The sequence below is a fragment of the Sinocyclocheilus rhinocerous genome, unplaced genomic scaffold (genome assembly GCF_001515625.1).
Source record: "Sinocyclocheilus rhinocerous isolate Xijiao unplaced genomic scaffold, SAMN03320098_v1.1 scaffold2666, whole genome shotgun sequence".
NCBI classification, from domain to species: domain Eukaryota; kingdom Metazoa; phylum Chordata; class Actinopteri; order Cypriniformes; family Cyprinidae; genus Sinocyclocheilus; species Sinocyclocheilus rhinocerous.
The window spans coordinates 374,808-394,948 of record NW_015641019.1 but is presented as its reverse complement, the minus strand read 5'-3'; the positions used below and the strand labels follow the sequence as shown (position 1 = coordinate 394,948).

The 20,141-nt window shown below is 37.1% G+C and overlaps 1 protein-coding gene across 1 annotated transcript; it reads left to right on the top strand.

The window, feature by feature from the left end:
- The first annotated feature begins 1,309 nt into the window (after window positions 1-1,309).
- Window positions 1,310-19,560, top strand: LOC107753901 (coiled-coil domain-containing protein 85A-like). The gene is made up of 4 exons (XM_016570175.1): window positions 1,310-1,952; window positions 2,832-3,831; window positions 15,033-15,090; window positions 18,707-19,560. Exons 1-4 carry the CDS (start codon window positions 1,716-1,718, stop codon window positions 18,723-18,725), a joined length of 1,314 nt encoding a protein of 437 aa, XP_016425661.1. The 5' UTR covers window positions 1,310-1,715; the 3' UTR covers window positions 18,726-19,560.
- The last annotated feature ends 581 nt before the right edge of the window (window positions 19,561-20,141 follow it).

The window sequence follows — 20,141 nt, the reverse complement described above, 5'->3', positions numbered from 1 at the left end:
TAACAGCTGACGTCTTTGCCACGTTGACATTCGACCGAGACTGCCTTGCTCTCAGTTGTTGAAGCCCTAAGACTGGCAGACGCTGCTTTTGACACAGTTAACCACCAGATCCCCCTGTCAACCCTATTGGCAAAGGGTATCTCAGGAACCGCACTCCAGTAGTTTGAGTCTTACCTCTCAGATAGGTCCTTCAAGGTATCTTGGAGAGGTGAGGTGTCCAAGTCACAACATCTAACTACTGAGGTGCCTCAGGGCTCAGTTCTTGACACAAAGACTAGGCTCAAGTTGTATGGAAAGCGTAGTGATCTGATCTGATAATTCATTACTTATCATGATAAGTTATTCACTGGGAAAACTTTTACATTCAGTTGTTCCCTCCTGGTGGAATGACCTGCCCAACTCAATCCGAGCAGCTGAGTCCTTAGCCATCTTCAAGAATCGGCTAAAAACACATCTCTTCCATCTTTTTTTGACCCTCTTACTCTAGCTCTCTCTATTCTAATTCTATTTAAAAAAAAAAAATTATACAATTATCAAAAGCAAAAAGGCCTCTAACATTAGCTTGCGCTATTATTTTTCTATTCTATCTGTTTTTCTTTTTTCTTTATTATATAATAATAATAAAAAAATACCTTGAACCTTGAAAAAGAAACCTTGCTTCGTGTACTGCATTAGGCTAACTGAGATTTGTTATAGAACTTGCATATCATTGCTCTTTTGTTGATTTTGATTGCTTCCATTGTCCTCATTTGTAAGTCGCTTTGGATAAAAGCGTCTGCTAAATGACTAAATGTAAATGTCAGTTAATATATTTATATTCTTTTCTCTTTCAGAGTTCTGTCTCAGAGGCCAATATGAACTGGTAGTTAGAGAAAAATACATACAAACACGTAACTTCTCTAAAATCTGAAAGAGGGTTTACATCAAAATGTACAATGAAGGTAGACAATATACAGCTGTATAATCAAACGTATATGTATACAGTGAATGGCCTACATTATACCCTAATTACATAAATACTTTACCGTCAATGTCTGACACATATTGTTTCAACAGAAGGAAAAATGTTAGCCTATTCATCTGTAGTACCTCAATGTGTCCATAGATGGCGCTCGATACAAATTTAAATGCTTTCTGAACAGCATCAGCTCTTGGCAACTCGCACACAAACATGCTCGACACACAAGCACAGACAGACAGAGACAGACAGACAGACAGACAGAGAGAGAGAGAGAGAGAGAGAGAGAGAGAGAGAGAGAGAGAGAGAGAGAGAGTTTACTCAGTCTGCAGTCACGCTCATTTCTCCGGAGCTCTGTCTGAGGATGCTGGCTGCTGTCTCTCCTCCTCCATCTCCATGAGGATGCTGGAGCACGCAGAGGCGGACGGAGGCGAGCGCATCGGGCCGCTTGAAACCACCCATATCTCACCGGCTACCCATTACCGTCACTTTTCCAAACTTACAAGAACTATGGGAGTCGATGCTGAATAATCTGGGCAGACTTGTTCTGTATGCCGCCCTTCCTTCTACTCGTCAGCTGCATCAAGCTGTTGCTTTGGGAAAAGTCGAGACGACTCCCACTCTAAGGGCATCGGATACGGGCATCACTCCACGATGCGTCCTCTCTCTCCCTGACTCCTCCTAACACAGCGGATGCTGCCTGCCTCATTAATATTTTATCAGCACCTGGTATCACAGCAGCAGCTCGCCTCTTCTGATGGAGAAAGCGCAATCTCTACAAGCACAGCCTGGATCCAAGGCGCCAGAAAGTCCAGCAGAAGACATCTCCAACCTTACGGATGAAGAGCTCCTCCAATGGAGCAAAGAGGAGCTGGTGCAGCGGCTCCGAAAATCTGAAGCCGATAAAAAGAGCGCCATTCTGGATCACAGTAATCTGATTCGGGAGGTGAACCGCAGCCTCCAGCTGCATCTGAACGAGATCCGGGGGCTGAAGGTGAGCAGATGAGATCGTGGGTGTCTGGAGCACACCTGCGCTCTCTGAGGATGCGCCAGAAGCACTTAGGTGCACATCATTCTTCCTGTATGGGAATAACGCCTTGAATATTGTCTTGCTGTATATATATGCTTATCTTCTGATTAAAACGAAAAGCTTATGAAAGAAAAAAACTGTACAAAACGCACTTATATAAGCAATTCTTAGATTTGTTTTTCATACCAGTAGGAATCATATTTTTGATATTTGAACTGTAATGTTAAACACCTGTTGTGTTCGAATATGAGCATTTCCCAATTTTTAACCATGAATGTTGCATATAAATAAAACAATTATGTAAAAATGCACAATGTACCCTTTATAGGAACAGATTGTAAAAAAAAATACATAAATATTTTTATTTTGTTTCCAGCTTTTAAAAAAGTCCACATGACACTTGCACTATATAAGTCTTTTGAAGCAATGCAATAGCTTGGTTGACATTCACTGCAAATATATTGAAGCTCTTTAATCTCAGTCGTCATATGTTATGCGAAATTTGGTATCATTGATGCCATATGCAATTGGTTTTCACGTATGTCAGTGATTAGTTGAATCAATTAATTTAATTGACAGATAGATGTTTGGCACCTATAGAAGATCATACCTTTAGACGGTTCTATCTTAGATGAATGACAGAAATGCATGAGAGCTCGGCTTGTTCAACCCATTTCAAAACTTTAAACTCTAGTCTTGTAATGAATTATGAAATCAAAGAAATGTCATATAGTTTGTGTGGCCTCAGAATGTCCATGTCTTTTATTCTTTGTCCTTGAATAGCAACATTTAACATTTAAAATGCTAAACACAATTTTTTGTGTGTTCTCTATCGTGATGAAGGAGGTAAACCAGAAGCTGCAGGACGACAATCGGGAACTGCGAGACCTGTGCTGTTTCCTGGATGATGACCGGCAAAAGGGTAAGCGAGTGTCGCGTGAGTGGCAGCGTCTGGGTCGCTTCAGTGCCAGCGTTATGCGTAAGGAGGTGGCACTGTACCTTCAGAAGCTAACAGAACTGGAGCACAAGCAGGAGGAGGTCATTCGGGAGAACCTGGAGCTTAGGGAACTTTGTCTGCTGATAGATGAGGAGAAAGGAGGCAGTGGAGGGGAAGGAGGCCAAGGTGGGACGGGGTCCATTGGATGTCGCAATTCCATTGACAGCCAGAGTGGGCTTCTGGTACCTGGCTTGATGCGGGACGTGGGGGACGGAAGCAGCACTTCTAGCAAAGGAAGTGCCGACAGCTCTGAACATCCACACCACAAGCAGCCACAGCCGCCGTCTAGTGGAGGAACTGGGAATAAAAGCCCGGAGATTCAGAAGTCTCGTCCTGGGAAAGGAGGGGAAGGAGATCGGGGGGAGATCTCCAGCCCTGACCCTCCTGTCCGACACAGAAGCACCAGCCTGGAGTATCCCTTCGTACTGCCCCAGCCCTGCCGACCACGCTGTGGTTCCATATCTGTGCCTGACCATCGATTGATTAGAGGGCTGAGTCCAGAAAAGTACGGTCGATCCCTGGGCCACCGGAGTCCAGAGACTCATCCAAAGCACCATCTGGCTCCAGGACAGCCCATGAGTCCTGAGCTCTACATCCAGAGGCACAGGGGCAGCTTAGGCAGTGGGCCTGGGAGTCCAGAAGCTAGACACGTGCTGCTAGGAGCGTTAGAGCTCCACCATGACAAAAGCAAGCTGGGAGGAAGTAGTCCTGAGATGTTGAGGCACCAGTACAGCATGAGCCCTGAACATGGGAAGTTTGGCAGCCCTGGTAGAGAGACGTCACCGCGGAGACTGGCAGGAGACGAGCTGTCGCCACACCATCGGAGTCTTTACAATGGCATGAATGGTGGGTCTGACTTGCAAAATGACACATATATGAAAACACTCAAGGTATGATTTTATGCCTGAGAAATATTTATCCTTGCTGTATTTTTATCCCACTGTCACCAGTTTAGTATTAGCTAATAAGTCAAATATATGATCTGATAAATGGTAAAATGAGAAACAGAACATTAAGGGGTCTGATCAAAAACTGTGCACATTCTTATGCATGTTCTTATGTCCTACTTTCCACTTCTGAAGTTGTAATTATGAGTTTGTCACATTCAAGCGCTTTGTTGTCAGAAAGAATAGGAATCATGGAGGATGGCAAGTTCATTCTTGCCTATTTCTTGGAGAAATCTTATTAAAGCCAAATTACATACAAGATGTTTAGTCAGTATCCAACAGACTTTGAATAAAATGTTGCATCCCATTTGTTGGCAACCATATAAACACTATCTAGATCAGGGGTGTCCAATCCTGTTCCTGGAACTGTCTTGTGTTTACCTCCAAAACAGCCAAAAATAGCTAATCAAAATTTCTAGACACATCCGGGAGAGTGTGTTTGGACAGGTTGGATCTAAACCCTGCAGTACATCCGACCTCTAGATGCACGATTAAGGGCACCCCTGATCTTGCAATTGATGGTCCAATAAATGCTACTTTCACTGTGTAAAATACACACAACATGCATCAAATGGTTATTTATATACATAAATATGCATGACTGTAATGGCAAGAGAAAGGTTGGTTCTCTCCTCCTCCATGGAGTTTATGGCCCGCTAAACTTTGAAACTTGGATATCAAAATCTATGAGTTTCCCAGTTGTAAATATGGCTTGCAAGGCCATTCAGGCCCAATTTCTGACTAGGTACCTCGTATTTGCAATAACTCAGACAGCACATGAAGGCAGCGTAAGACACGTGAAATCAACCAAACCCTTTTTTTGTCACATATTGCTGTTGTCGAGGTCTTTGCAGTTTCCTTCAGACTAGCCTGCCACCCACAGTCAGATTGCCATGGACTCTGCTGAAGTTACTCACGATTGGCTCATCCACCTTGAAACAGTTAATAATTTCTCCAGAGACACCAGACCTATGCCTGGTATCACTGAGAATCAAAACTAAGCAACTGGACACTGTGTTAGACTTTCCCTTTCAGACATTGTCCTATTTTGCCTGATTTATGACATGCAAATTTCTGTGCAAAGTTACAAAGACATATAGCCCCATAGTACAAAAATGTATGGTAGGGTACTCAAAGGCCTTTAGAGAATACCATGGAACTACCATGGTTCATGTCCTAAAATCCATAGGATTAGCATCACAAAGATCATGCTAATGCAATGGTACTTTTTTGTAACTGAGACAAACACCTCAGCACACAGAAATAATATATATAGGCTAAAGTTAATATTCTAAAAAAGCTGAATGATAAATCAAACACTACATTTAAAGTCGCATACTGTCTGAGTAGGTACAACATTTGGTGAAGAATTTTGCATCTGCTAAAAAAGTATGTTCTATATATTCTATATGTGTGCAGTATGCTATATCCGCCATATTGGCTATGTCATGTGACCTAACGCATCAGTTGCATCACTTCACTGCCATTCACAGCTCCTCTCCCATGGCCTCATGGGATAGTAAAATGTCCATTAAATCTCACTATTTTTATTTTTGCACACTATATAGTAGGGAAGTATATTGGCATATTCAGACACAACTCAAGTTTTGTCTTTTTGCTGCTTTACATAAGTTCTTTACAAAATTGTTAGCTCATGAGATAAAAGATGTGCTGCCTGTACAAAATCCCATGCTTTTAAATGAACACACATGAACACGCATTACTTTGTTTATGAGAAATGCTGCAAATCAAAGGAACTAGGCAGCGATGTGCATATCCTACAGCTGCAGATAACGATTTCTACAGGAGAACATGCTGAGTAGCCTATAGTTCACACCGCCCATAAAACACTCACCTCAAGGTGAAAGATGTGACTCACTTTGCATTCATTAGCTTCAAGAAATGCCCCCTTAAGATGAAATAAGAACCAAGAAAGATCAGATTGATGTCCTCATTTTAAATAACTCAAAATACAGAACAACTTCTTTAGCGGACTCTTGGCGGTTGAATTAGCCTCCCTCATCTTTTCAGATAAGATTTATTTGTTACGTTTAAGGTGGCACCTTCTTGAAATAACGTTCTCTCACTTGACAAGGTCGAAATGAAATCGATAATAGTTGTTGAAAGATATTAGCTTTACAAATGGCAAAGAACCTCAAGAATGGCTTTCAGCTAAGCACTAACAATAAAAGGTAATTGCTAACAAGATGACTGTTGTTGTTGGATGCTGTGGTTTCAGCATTGTCCTACGTGTCTGTAATGCTGCTGTAGACATTTGTCACTGTCACAGCCTGTTCTGGTGTTGGTCCCAAAGGGAAAACTGCACATCCACTAACCCTGTACACTTCCAGATCATCCATATCTTCCCCTGAACGACCCTAATGCTGCTCTGAAATGCTTTGCAGTGTTGAGGAGCTAATAGAGTGTGTGTAAAGTATTGGGTTTTAAAGGGGTGTACAATCCAAAAATTAAAATCTATAAACATTTTCTCACCCTCATTTCGTTTAAAATCTTCTGTAGAACACAAAAGAAGATACAAGTGTTTTTTTGTCCATACACTAAAAGTCAATGGGGTCCAATGTACACTGTAAAAAATGACAGTGAATTTAACGGTAAAAGACTGTAAAAATGCTACAGTAAAAACCTGTTAACGTTACATTTCAAATTTTATGTTTTTTTGTTGAAATAACTATGTTTCTTCTTAGTTTGTTTTTTATCAGTTTTGTATATTAGGGTTGTGTGTTACACCTAATATTGTTAAATGAATGTTTATTGCATTATTTTAGTTTCTGCTACCATATTTTTTGCGGTAAAATTCCGGCAACCACAGCTGCCGTTTTTTTACCGTAAATTTCACGGAATTGTTTTTACAAGTTTGGTCTTCAAAATATCTATAAAAAATGACATGAGGGTGAATAACAGAATTTTCATTTTTGAATGAACCATCCCTTTAAAATTAACCAGTTTACTTTAGCATTTGTGTTTATTGCCTAGATAACAAGGATATTGTTCTTATCTGCATTTGTTGATGTGTCTGTCAGTGACCATTTTTATAGAGAATCAGTATTGTCAGCATTTACTGTTGCAGTCACAGTGCCCAGACAGCCAATATTATTTATTTATTTTGTTCACTCAGCTGTAGTGAATTTAAACTGAATTTTGAAGTTATATCACAGTTTAACCAGGATTATATCACAATTCGTGACATGAGAGCTTTAGTTGTCTATTTGCAGACCGGCATGATGGAAGTCATTATCGCATTGACATTGCATTGTGTAGCTATGAAAAAAGTCCATTCAAATGGAGTGTGTTGCAGTGTGTGCAGTCGCTACAAATCATAAACGCAGTATTTGTTGTGGGAATTAAACTTGTGCGTAGATGTATAATCTGGATAATCCTGTAAGAGGTTTTCAGAGAATTATTATTTTTCTGCATTCTTAGCATGTGGCTCTTATTCAGAAAGCCAAATCACATGATTCTAAACATCACAGTGACTTCAGCCAACAAAGTTCAGATAAATGAGCATCTAAATAACAGCGTCACAAGACAATCCCTCTGCATTTTTCGCCGAAATCCTGCATGAAAACAAGCACCTCTTGACCTCCTCTAAACTAATCTTTATCCCATCATGCTGCTAGCTTTTTTTTCTGGTTAAGGTGCAGGGCGGCTTTATTTGGACTTTGCATGGGAATCACGTTGTACAATAGCTAATGCTGTCAGCTCATGCCGGAAATTTGGCTGCTGGTTTTAGATTTCACATGAAAGCTGTTTTCATACAGGCAGTACAGTATATGTGGCTACATTGAGCTGACAACATCTGTCAATATCCAGCTTTATGCTGAAGAAAACGTGTCTTGAAAAGTCTGAACATTAAAAATGAGGGCATTGTTTTATAGGCAGAGAAAAATGGGTGCTCTATTCTTTGTTTCTCTCTCTATCTCTTGGCTCAGATTTGTATTATTTTCTTTTTTTTGCTGACCCCGCACTATGAGCAGATGGGAAGACCAAAGTGTTTTTTTACAGATCAAGGTTAAAGGAGCAGTTCACCCAAAAATGAAAGTTCTGTCATCATTTACTCACCAACATGTCATGCTAAACTTGTATCTCCTGTTTCTTCTGTGGAACATAAAATACATTTTTAATAATACAGTCAATCTTTTCCATCCAACTGCAATGAGCTTTACAATAGCATTGTGTGATTGGGAAGTAAATTTGAATTGATATTATTCACTGATTAACAGTAAGTCAGTGAGCTCATGAACCAAATCAGCATCATGAACTGATTCTGATTTGTCCTTGAAGCTGGCATCACTACTTCTCTTATAAACTCAGTGAAATGATCATGTTTTCTAGCCTGTTAAATTACATGTTCAGCATGCTCATCTAAGCTTTTTTTGCTTCAAAACTCTTATGCATGTGAGATTTCTTTCTCAACTACTTTCACTTCAGTTTAAACCATGGAAAATCTGAGACCTTCCTAATGCCACATAAGAGCGAGGCTTTTAAAGAAGAGACAAAGGTGCCATTACACAACTCCTGGAACAAAAACCATTTCCTGACAATACAGAAGACCTCTTCAGACTCAAACTCTCCAGTCCCCAGGGAAGCCTGTGGTTTAGGCAGACCTGTATCTCAATTGCTGAGTGTGTGTGTGTGTGTTGTGTGTTGTGTGTGTGTGTGTTAGTGTGAGCGTGAACGCTGTGTTGTGTGTGCTTCTCTGTGACCTTGGGAGACACCCCCCTCTGACTCCAGCTCTAAATTTAGCCCTGAAGCGGACGGTTTTCTCAATGTTTACCTCCACACATACAGTAGACCAAAGACCTTTCCCCCAATTCCACTAACACAGTCTTATAGGTGCCCTGCTGAATAATCAGGTAAAAACTCAAGCCCTTGCTCAATTTTATTTTATTTTAGTTTAGTTTAGTTTAATCCCTTTAACAAATTATTGTATAGTGAAGGTTACATTTTAGGTTTTTGTTTTTTATCTAATTTTATTTTATTTTAGTAAAGTTTACACCCTTTAACGAATTATTGTATACATACAGTAGACCAAAGACCTTTCCCCCAATTCCACTAACACAGTCTTATAGGTGCCCTGCTGAATAATCAGGTAAAAACTCAAGCCCTTGCTCAATTTTATTTTATTTTAGTTTAGTTTAGTTTAATCCCTTTAACAAATTATTGTATAGTGAAGGTTACATTTTAGGTTTTTGTTTTTTATCTAATTTTATTTTATTTTAGTAAAGTTTACACCCTTTAACGAATTATTGTATAATGAAGGTTACATTTTTTTTTTTTTTAATCTAATTTTATTTATGTTAGATACACTGACACCCTTTAACAAATTATTGTATGGCGGAAGTTATATTTTAGTTTTTCATTTTATTTTATTTTTTAATATATATTTTATTTTTAGTGAAGTTTACAAAATTATTGTATAGTGAAGGTTACATTTTAGTTTTTTGTTATTTTATTTTGTTAAAATTTTAGGAAAGCTTAAACTCTTTAATAAACGATTGTATAATTGCATAAAGGTTACATAATTTTAGTACAGTTTACACATTTTAACAGATTATTGTATAGTGTTTACATTTTATTTTATTCATTTTTTAGTTAAGTTTAGAATAGTTTTGTATAGTGAAGTTTACATTTTATTTTAATTTTTTTTTATTTTAGTAGGTTCAATTTAATTTAATTTTATGTACAGTTTATACTCTAACAAATTGTTATTAAAGGTTGCATTTTATTTGATTTTATTTTCATTTCAGTTGACCCCATTGACTTCAGTTATAAAAATATAAAAATAAGTAGGCAATAACAAATCAACTTTGTACAATAGAAATATAATTTACAAATATAAGTGGCAAAAATATGAAAATAATATTTTAAATAAAAAGGGGAAAAGACTAAAAAAGGAACTGACTCGCATGTGAAATTTGTTGAATGATATATGTGGCCTCCTTGTCTTCTTTAGCAGTGTTTAACTGATGCACAAAAATGCTATAGAGAGTAATAGGCTTACATTTCAGCAGTGGTCCGGTTTAAGCAGATGAAGTGAACAAAAACAGGATCTGTCAAGTGAGAAAACGTCCTATAATTCTTGCCCTGTGCACCATATTTGAGTATTTTTATTTCCCTGGGAAAGAATATTACAGTGAGCTCTTAGTCGCAGGCCTATCCTATCCTAATGGATTGTCACGACAGGCTCAGATCAGATTGTTGAGTCATGTGTGAGGATTGTGCGTCTCACACACACAAAAAAAATCTCTACTTTGCATCTCTATCACCACATGTGTTTTTGCACTACTAGCATTACTAAATGTAACTGCAAAAACAACTGTTTTCTGACAGGTTTCCCAAACACGCCACCTACAATATTGCAGTGAGAACGTGAAATATTTAGACCATGTTTCCATGTATTTCAGCAGTAGCACACAGCAAAATCCAGTCCTTTTTGTGTTAAATTTGAAAATAATACGTTATGCGTGTGATTAAGACATCAAAATCTGCACTATAGTGGAGCCAGCAGCAGGCTGAACTGAATGTGACTCTGCTTGAAGGGATATGGTTTAAAACAGTCATGAGATGCATGAATGTGCAGTGAGCTTCATTAGGCAATAACCTTCAGTTTGCATACCTTGTCAGGAGCATTGTGGGTATTTTTGAATGATACAGAATGACATTAGTGTGTTTAAATGTGCTGTAAGCAATTTCAGCTGTTTTAACATAAGCAAACCTGAACAGACAAAATAATTAACATTCAGAGAGAATTTCCAATTGCCTATTTTTCTGCATGGGTGCTGAATTTTTTTTATTTATTTTTTGCTGTTTACAGAGTCTAAGGCCTTGTTCAGACTGGCAGAAAAAATCTCAGAAATTAGATTTTGGTTAACCTCAGTCCAATTTCACAGATTTCTTTTTTTCCTGCACAGTTGTTATATTGCGACAAGAAATGAAAACATACGGCACACACTTTGTCATTTTTCATGCATTTTTGCTACATCTATTGCTAAAGTCTCAAAATGGTGCAAAAGTGACTGAAAAAAATCAGATCTGGCTGCATATAACTTATATTTCCTCTGCAGTGTGAACAGAGCCCAAGGCTGACATTTGGAGCGGGGCTAAGCTATGCAGAATCTCCAACTATGATCATTAGGAGTGCAGATGTGTGAAAATGATGAACTACAATATCTGTGTTTTTATAGGCAAGTATTTATGAAAGTACTTGGAATTATGACTTTGAATAATGAAATTACACTACAAATATGATGCAGGCAGATGTCCTTGTGTGACAGCAGTGACCAAAACAATAATTTGTTAAAAAAAGTGTGTAGTTAATGTGAAAATGTATGCCTGCAACTATTTATAACTGTTTTATTTTAATGAATTCTAAACAATTGTGAGGAGAGCAAGTAGCTGCTCTTCTCAGCGAAAAGTGAATTTTGTGATCCCCCTCCCGCTGTCAGAGCTTAAGCGTTCCCATGATCTCTAAAAATATAGGACATTCTCCCATAATCCCTGTTTTACGATGATGGAAATCTGTAAGTCTGTCTGCATTTGTGGTAGTGTTGCGTTTGTGTGTGTGTCTGTTATAGAGATGGGAGAATGTGAAAGAGATATTCATCTTGACTAAAGTTTTGAACTTGTACAAATATGAAATCACACATCTTGACCTCCGCGCTGCCTCTCTCAAGACAGATCTGAGTCGCCCCACATGGTATAAATATCTGACCATGAGCTCTCAGGGCAAATTGAACGTTATAAGCTACCAGCCAAGAAGTGCAGTGACAAACATAAGCAAACCTGAACAGACAAAATAATTAACATTCAGAGAGAATTTCCAATTGCCTATTTTTCTGCATGGGTGCTGAATTTTTTTTATTTATTTTTTGCTGTTTACAGAGTCTAAGGCCTTGTTCAGACTGGCAGAAAAAATCTCAGAAATTAGATTTTGGTTAACCTCAGTCCAATTTCACAGATTTCTTTTTTTCCTGCACAGTTGTTATATTGCGACAAGAAATGAAAACATACGGCACACACTTTGTCATTTTTCATGCATTTTTGCTACATCTATTGCTAAAGTCTCAAAATGGTGCAAAAGTGACTGAAAAAAATCAGATCTGGCTGCATATAACTTATATTTCCTCTGCAGTGTGAACAGAGCCCAAGGCTGACATTTGGAGCGGGGCTAAGCTATGCAGAATCTCCAACTATGATCATTAGGAGTGCAGATGTGTGAAAATGATGAACTACAATATCTGTGTTTTTATAGGCAAGTATTTATGAAAGTACTTGGAATTATGACTTTGAATAATGAAATTACACTACAAATATGATGCAGGCAGATGTCCTTGTGTGACAGCAGTGACCAAAACAATAATTTGTTAAAAAAAGTGTGTAGTTAATGTGAAAATGTATGCCTGCAACTATTTATAACTGTTTTATTTTAATGAATTCTAAACAATTGTGAGGAGAGCAAGTAGCTGCTCTTCTCAGCGAAAAGTGAATTTTGTGATCCCCCTCCCGCTGTCAGAGCTTAAGCGTTCCCATGATCTCTAAAAATATAGGACATTCTCCCATAATCCCTGTTTTACGATGATGGAAATCTGTAAGTCTGTCTGCATTTGTGGTAGTGTTGCGTTTGTGTGTGTGTCTGTTATAGAGATGGGAGAATGTGAAAGAGATATTCATCTTGACTAAAGTTTTGAACTTGTACAAATATGAAATCACACATCTTGACCTCCGCGCTGCCTCTCTCAAGACAGATCTGAGTCGCCCCACATGGTATAAATATCTGACCATGAGCTCTCAGGGCAAATTGAACGTTATAAGCTACCAGCCAAGAAGTGCAGTGACATTATAAAAGCCCACACAATGCAATTTCAATATTCAAGCTCAAGAGGTAAACGCATGCTTCGGGTATTAATATAATGTAAAGCCTAGTATAATGATTGTTAATAATGTGCTTCAGTAGAGGGAAATCTCAATCTTGATTTTGTGATACTGGGAATCCTTTTGATTTGTTTCATCACCAAATATTGATTGGATCCTTATCCTTGATCAGAGTCCTAAACCTCTTTGTCGTTCTTGTTATCTGCTGTTTGATCAAAGCACAGTGCCTATCTCTCTCCCGGACATCAGTTTTGGTTTGCGTTCCCGGTTGTTCCTGTGCTTTATCTGCTTTCACGTTGTGAATGTTGGCGGATAAACCGGCCAGGATGTCTGCTAAAGCCTCCTAAAGTGTTTCTTAGAAGTCCACAGACTGGCATGAATCTTTAATGGCTGACTGCGTGAACATGCCTGAAGCAAATATGATAACGAGATGAAAAAAACAGAAGTGGTGAATGAAACATAGAGCACTATTGATGCCGGCTTAATGGAGGCGAGCTCAGTCAGAATGGATGTTGCCATCACTCTATCTGAATGAATATCGAATGACTTTGAATGGTTAGAGTGCAGGAAAAGCTGGCTAACCTCCGATTAGCCTGCCAGTGAAAGGTTCGCTTGTATGCTGCTTGTTGTGTCAGAGCAGTCTGTGACACTGTGAATAGTATCTTACCTTATGTTTTTACTCTGGTAAATTACACCCTTCGCAGCATGAGGTTTCTCAGCCCAAAGGACTGTCACTATGTCTGCTTGCATGTGTGTGTGTTTGATGGGGTGGCATATGGGAAAAGCAGACAAGTTCACAGTTGGTTTAGTCTGGGCAGACATGCAGGAGAAAATGTTGTTGCCAGGCTCAGTAAAGCAGGTAAACAAGAGGGTTTTCCTGTGGTCTCCAGTGTGCAACTAAACCTTACAAAGAGAAAATAACTGCTCAGGTGCTGTGAGAGCAACAAATTATGTTGGAAGCCTCTTATTTCCTACAGACCACCCTCAATGTCAATGTGCACAAACCACATCGAAATTTACCAACATCTCTGTTGGAAAAGACAAAATCCAAATGCTTTACATCCCGTGTCTACTGTTGAGGACTGTATTATGACAATGAGCAGCTATAATTCATCTCAAGGACAACCCTTACCAAAAAGTAGTATACTTCAAGTTTATTTTAGTAAGTATACTTAAGTAAAGTTCAAGTCTATTTTTAAATATACTTTATGTAGTAAGTATACAAATATCAGTGTACTAGTAGTATACGTGTACTAGCGCCCCCTACAGTATAACCATGAAAACACGGATTCTAGGAGCACAATTATAGCTAAAATATATTTAGACTTTTTCTAAGTATAAGTCAAGTATACTTAAATGCCATTTTAAGTATATTTCTGAGAAGTACATAAAGCCCATTTCTGAGAAGTACATAAAAAGTAGACTAAAAGTATACTTTCCTATTTTTAGTTTAAAAGAAGTATACTAGCACACTTGAATAAACGTCTTTTTCGTAAGGGAACAGCGATCCCCCACTATTTCAGTGGCCTTCGTTCCAGAAGTATTTTTTACCCGTCATTTTCTTAATACACTTTTACAAACATTGGCATCTATGGTTCCATGAAGAATCTTAAACATCCATGGAACCTTTCCATTGAGCAAAGCAGTCTTTATAATGGAAAAAAGGTTCTTCAGATTATTAAAAAGTTCTTCACACTAGGAAAAAATGGTTTTATTAAGAACTGTTCGCTGAAACTTTCTTTGGGGACCCAAAATGGTTCTTTAATGGCACTGCTGAAAAAAAAAAATTTTGGAACCTATATTTTTCAAGAGGGTAGGGATTTTCTTTTTAAATAAAAATTATGAAAAAAAAAACAACCAACTCCAAGACAAATCATGATATTACAACCTCTGATTGATAGCAAAAAAAGTAGGCTTATGAAAACGGAATATGTATAGAAGTCTTTGATGAGGGACTCTAATGATGTAACTGCTCCAAAAATGCAGGTATGATGTAAAACTATTCAACTGATATATACTGTATATATTTCATGTTAACAGCGTGGCTACAGAATCATATATCATTGCTTAACAATCTCTGAGCTTTTAGCTGATTTACATGATATCATTAAAAATTTATTTCTCGATGGAGAAAATTAATGGGCTTTGTTCATCCAGATCTGACTGCTGTGCACAAAATCTTCACAAAAATATTTTTTATCTTCACAGCTTTGATATCAGCAGGATGTTGCAGCAACAACTGCAGGAATGTGAAGCTCTGGGACAGGTGAGTTCTGCCCTACATAGACAGCATTTGTAGGCATCACTGGTCTGCTCCTGATGTGAAGGCTATTCCAAAACAGTAGGCAGCTAAATTATGCTGCTTTATAAGAAACCTTATTTTGACCAACATCTAAGGCAGCATTGTATACTTTGCTGATGCATCGCAACAATACATTAAGTGCAGATTTTCAATAAATCTGGCAAAATGACAATTGTAAATTGTAAAACAATAGAAAAAAGTGCTAAGTGATTAAACTAGCCTACCAAAAATCTGTGCATTGTATGTATTTTTTGTGCTGCTTAGAGTATTGAATTGTTAGTTTAGCAGCAGGCTAAAGTCAAAACTCTATTAGAATTAACTGTGATGAGACTATCACAATTTATTTGAGCCAATGTTATTGTTATCTAAAACTAAAATTCTATTGTTGTTAACTGAAATAAATCTGAAACAAAATAAAATATCAAATGACAAATTTAAATATTCTAACTTTTGCATCAAAAGTGTAATTTGAAGTACTAAAATGACTACAACTGAATTTTTTTTAAAGCTAAACAGAATGATTAAAATAATAATAACAAAAGCACATAAATACTAAAACTTAAACTGAAATTAAAATGAAAAGAAATAAACAAAAAGACAAATAAATATACTAATAAATACTATAATAGTATATAAATAACAGTAAAATAACATTCTGGTCCATTTTGCAGTTTATTGTGGCCGAGAACCACCCACTAAGAAAGAAAGAAACTGTCTGACAGACATCTAAAATGACCAACCACATAGTTTGGCAAATGAAATCTGTGTTGCCACAATGACAGGCCAACAAACTCATTCAAATTGTTCTACAGATCTACAGAAAACATCAAGTTGCAGAGAAAGAGAATCTTTCAAAAATCTGATACTGCAAACCTAACAAACTAAACAAATCTAGAGACTAGTTCTTCCACCAAAGTGCTCATTATATTAACCAGGTTCCTTTTAAACGTGATTTTGTTTCCTGGCAGACTGACCTCTTCCCCCAGACTCCTGGAAATTGTGAAGCAGTCAGAGTTCCATCTGATCTGATTTTCACAAGTGCTTTCCAGTTTTGTGTGCAATATGCATGAACAGATGGTACTTTCTGAGGCTGAGACTAATGGGGTTGCTGCCTGTATAGAGCATTTCACTTCATTTAGAGGGCTGTCAAAGAAGAGAGTTTCCAATGGAGACGTTACACAGCAAAGGCAGCTCACCAGTGTCCCATCAAGGGATTACTCACCAGTGTCCCCCCCCCGATGCTGATTTTCAGTTTGTTGTTGTTTGTGGCAATTGTGGTAAAAAGACATAAACTTCCATGCTATATACACTGTAAAAAAAATTCCGTAAAATTTACGGTAAAAAAACGGCATCAGCATGAAACAATTAAAGCCTGTGCAAGCTGTCATATTCAATTTGCATAAGAGGGTGAAACGGTTTTGGAATCATATTTGAATTTTTTTATGTAATATGTCTTGTTTGGGGCACTATATATCCAAACTCTCATAGAAACTAGTGCAAAGATTGCGATAATAAAGATGTTTTAATAAAGTTGCCTGCAGACTTAAAGGAATAGTTCACCCAAAAATGAACATTCTGTCATCATTACTCACCCTCAAGTCCTTTTTTGAACATCAAAAAAAATCTATTTTAAAGATTGTGGGTAACCAAACACTTGATGGGTAACCAAACACTTTTACACACTGTAAAAAAAAATGTGCTGTGGTTGCCGGAATTTTAGCAACGGTAGCAACGTTTTAGGTTTTACGGTTTTAACTTAAATTTACAGTTAAATACCGTAATTTCATTAACTGATATAATGTTAATATACCAACCTTTTGAAGTACTGAAATCTGTTTTGTACCTTTGTAATACACTGATAACCACCAAATGCAGGTGGTGAAAGTCACATGATGGACCAAAGCCTATCACAAGCAGCTTTTAAATAATAACATATATAGAATGTGCACAGTGTCATTCACACAAACACCAAACACCATCATGGTAACACACATGAAACTGAAATAATGCAATAAACATTCATTTAACAACATTAGGTGTAACATACAACCCTAATATACAAAACTGATAAGAAAAAAACTAAGAAACATAGTTATTTCAACAAAAAAAAACATCAAATTTGAAATGCAATTCAGGGAATTCTGGGAATGTCAATTTATGGTTATTCACTGTAAATTATACGGTATTTTTCATTCAATTAATGTCCAATACATGTAATGTCCAATACAGTTTTTCACCGTATATAGTAGGGGAATTTACCGTTAACCATTTAACAGGTTTTTACTGTAGCATTTTTACAGTCTTTTACCGTTAAATTCACGGTCATTTTTTACAGTGTATGGATGATTTCATTACCTGAACCTGTCATTAAAGGAACAGTTTTGTCATTTTGTAAGTGAAAATGTTGTCATCACTTACTCACCTTCATGTTCAGACGCCTGTATTATTACAATAAGGTCATTTGTTAACATTAGTTAATGTATTAAGTAACATGAACTAACAATGAACAATACATTTGTTACAGTATTTATTAATCTTTGTTAATGCTAGTTAATGAAAATACAGTTATTCATTGTTTGTTCATGTTAGTTCACAGTGCATTAACTAATGTTAACCAATACAACTTTTGATTTTAATAATGTATTAGTAAATGTTGAAATTAACATTAACTAAGATCAATAAATGCTGTAGAATTATTGTTCATGCTTAGTTCATGTTAACTACTGTTTGATAATGAACCTTACTGAAAGTGTTACCGTTTTAACAAAAACAATAATAGTGACATAATAATGACATAATAATGACACAATAAGAACCGACACGGAAAAATCCAAAATTCTAAATTGCTCTACAAAACTATTTGGTGAGTGTTTGTTAGTTTTTCCAATGATGTGCTTATAATATTAACCAGGAACAGGTAAAGTATACTTTAGTTACCATAAATGCTTTCGACTGTGGACTTTAACTATAGTGCAATAGGACAATAGGAATAACTATGAAATTACTTAAAAGATGAACTGAAGTCCTACTCAGGAAAAAAAGTGGTAACTTACAATTAATTATGCATAATTACATGCAAGTAACCCTAAGCCAAACCCTAATCCTAACCCTAACCATATAGTAAGTACATGTAGTTAATTAATATTACCCAGTACATAAATGTATAATTGCACTGTAACAAGGACACCTTAAAATAAAGTGTAACCAAAAAAGCTCAACTAATTGCACTTAATATAAATTTAAATTATAACACAATATAATTCAAATGTAAATCACATGCAATTAAGAGTCCGAAAACGTTACATTCAGTTTGCACTTAAGTAACTTTATTATTTCTGTAAGTACTATTTTTTAAGTGTACTTCTTTTTCACCAGGGGTACATCCATATTTTTATGTAAGGCTGCATATTTTAAATGCATATATGGAATAAAAGTTTATTTAGCCAAATGTTAGGCGTACAATAGCATGCAGATAGTTTCAAACAGACTAAGTGCTGCAAAAATCCAATTTTAGGGTCTTTAAACACTGTTTTATTGCTTAAAATGGCTACCGCTTAAAGCTAAATTTCTGTCTCCACAGTTTTGACGGCTCTTCTTGACCACGCCGTTGCTTGGAGGTTTGGGTTGGCACAGGGACCCCTGGAGCCCCACTCTCATCAGGCAGATATTCCATCCCTTCACCTTGTACACGATGGGCCAAGCAGTCATGCCCCATTTCAGTTGTCATAACAGCAGTTCGCTTTGTGGACCCTCTGGTGCAATCATTTCAAAGGGGACTAGAGCGAGATGCAGTATGTTCTCCCCAACCGTCGGGATGAAAGAAGACGCTTGCACAAACCACAGAAACAGACACACCCACACACAGCTATGAGAATCTAAATGTTTCCTGTGGTTAGAGATGTTTAACAGTACTGCATTTGGGTAATCAAACACTTGAGCCGTCCCTTTCTCTATATCGGTGTTTCTCTGTATCATGTTGAGTAGCAATAGGACACATGAAACAAAATGCTGTGGCTTCTCTGAAGGTGCTTCCCTGCCCTTGATGTTTATTTATGCAGTTTCTTTTCAACCAAAGCTAATTGAAATATCTCTATCGTTCATTTTTCATCCAGGCATCTATGATGGAGTATCAGTATCATGCTTGCTAGTTTTTCCATATCTTGGATTGTTTTTTACATGACTGACACCAGTGCAAGGTGTTTGTGTACGGTTTATGAACACCAACGAAAGCAGTACATGTTGTCAGTGACTGAATAACCTCATCAGTGTTTTCACTGATTCTGTGTGTGTATGTGTGTGTTTATTGGCTTTATTATTCCTTCCCTCCAAGCTCCTGTATATAAGCTAATGAGGTGTTTCTTCATGTTGTTTTATATACAGAAATACAGCATAGTACATATAGTAAATTAATGGATTAGTTTTATATGCATATAATGACTATTATTTTTGACTTACAGTTATTATTATAACAATAATAATATGAATATATCTATGTGCAAAATATTAAAGGGTTTTCATTATGTACGCTTGCATGGCATTTATTATTTGTTTCACTAACACTAAAGCACAAAAGCTTTAGTCAGCAGTCTGCAGGCGCAGCTAGATTCCCAAGTTGCTAATTCACTTTGTTTTGATGTAAATTAGACATGTTCTGCCATTTCAGGATGATAGAAAATTAGTGAAACCATCCGATTTGTTTTTAAATCTTCTTTATTTTTTACCATAATATCTTTATTTCTTTTTTGTGTCATGAATACATTCATATTTTCTCAACTGTTACACCCATGAAATCAGAAGCTTTTCGCTTTGGTTTTGAGACTGGGCTTCAGGGCCGACCTCAATCCGTTTCATAATTTCTCAAGCAGGGAGGCTCCGCTCAGATTTTAGTTTCTGAGCATTTGCCTGTGATGAAATCAATTGATCCTCTTATCAACGCCAGAAACACTTTTTAGATAAGAACTGTGCTGTGCTTTAAGATCCCTGTTAAAAAGGCCTTTTATCATAGAGCTGCATAG

Coding starts and splice junctions, on each gene's coding strand:
- LOC107753901 (XM_016570175.1), top strand. CDS start 1,716: ATGGAGAAAGCGCAATCTCTACAAGCACAGCCTGGATCCAAGGCGCCA. Junction 1,953..2,831: donor ACGAGATCCGGGGGCTGAAG/GTGAGCAGATGA, acceptor ATCGTGATGAAG/GAGGTAAACCAGAAGCTGCA. Junction 3,832..15,032: donor TCTTTACAATGGCATGAATG/GTGGGTCTGACT, acceptor TTATCTTCACAG/CTTTGATATCAGCAGGATGT.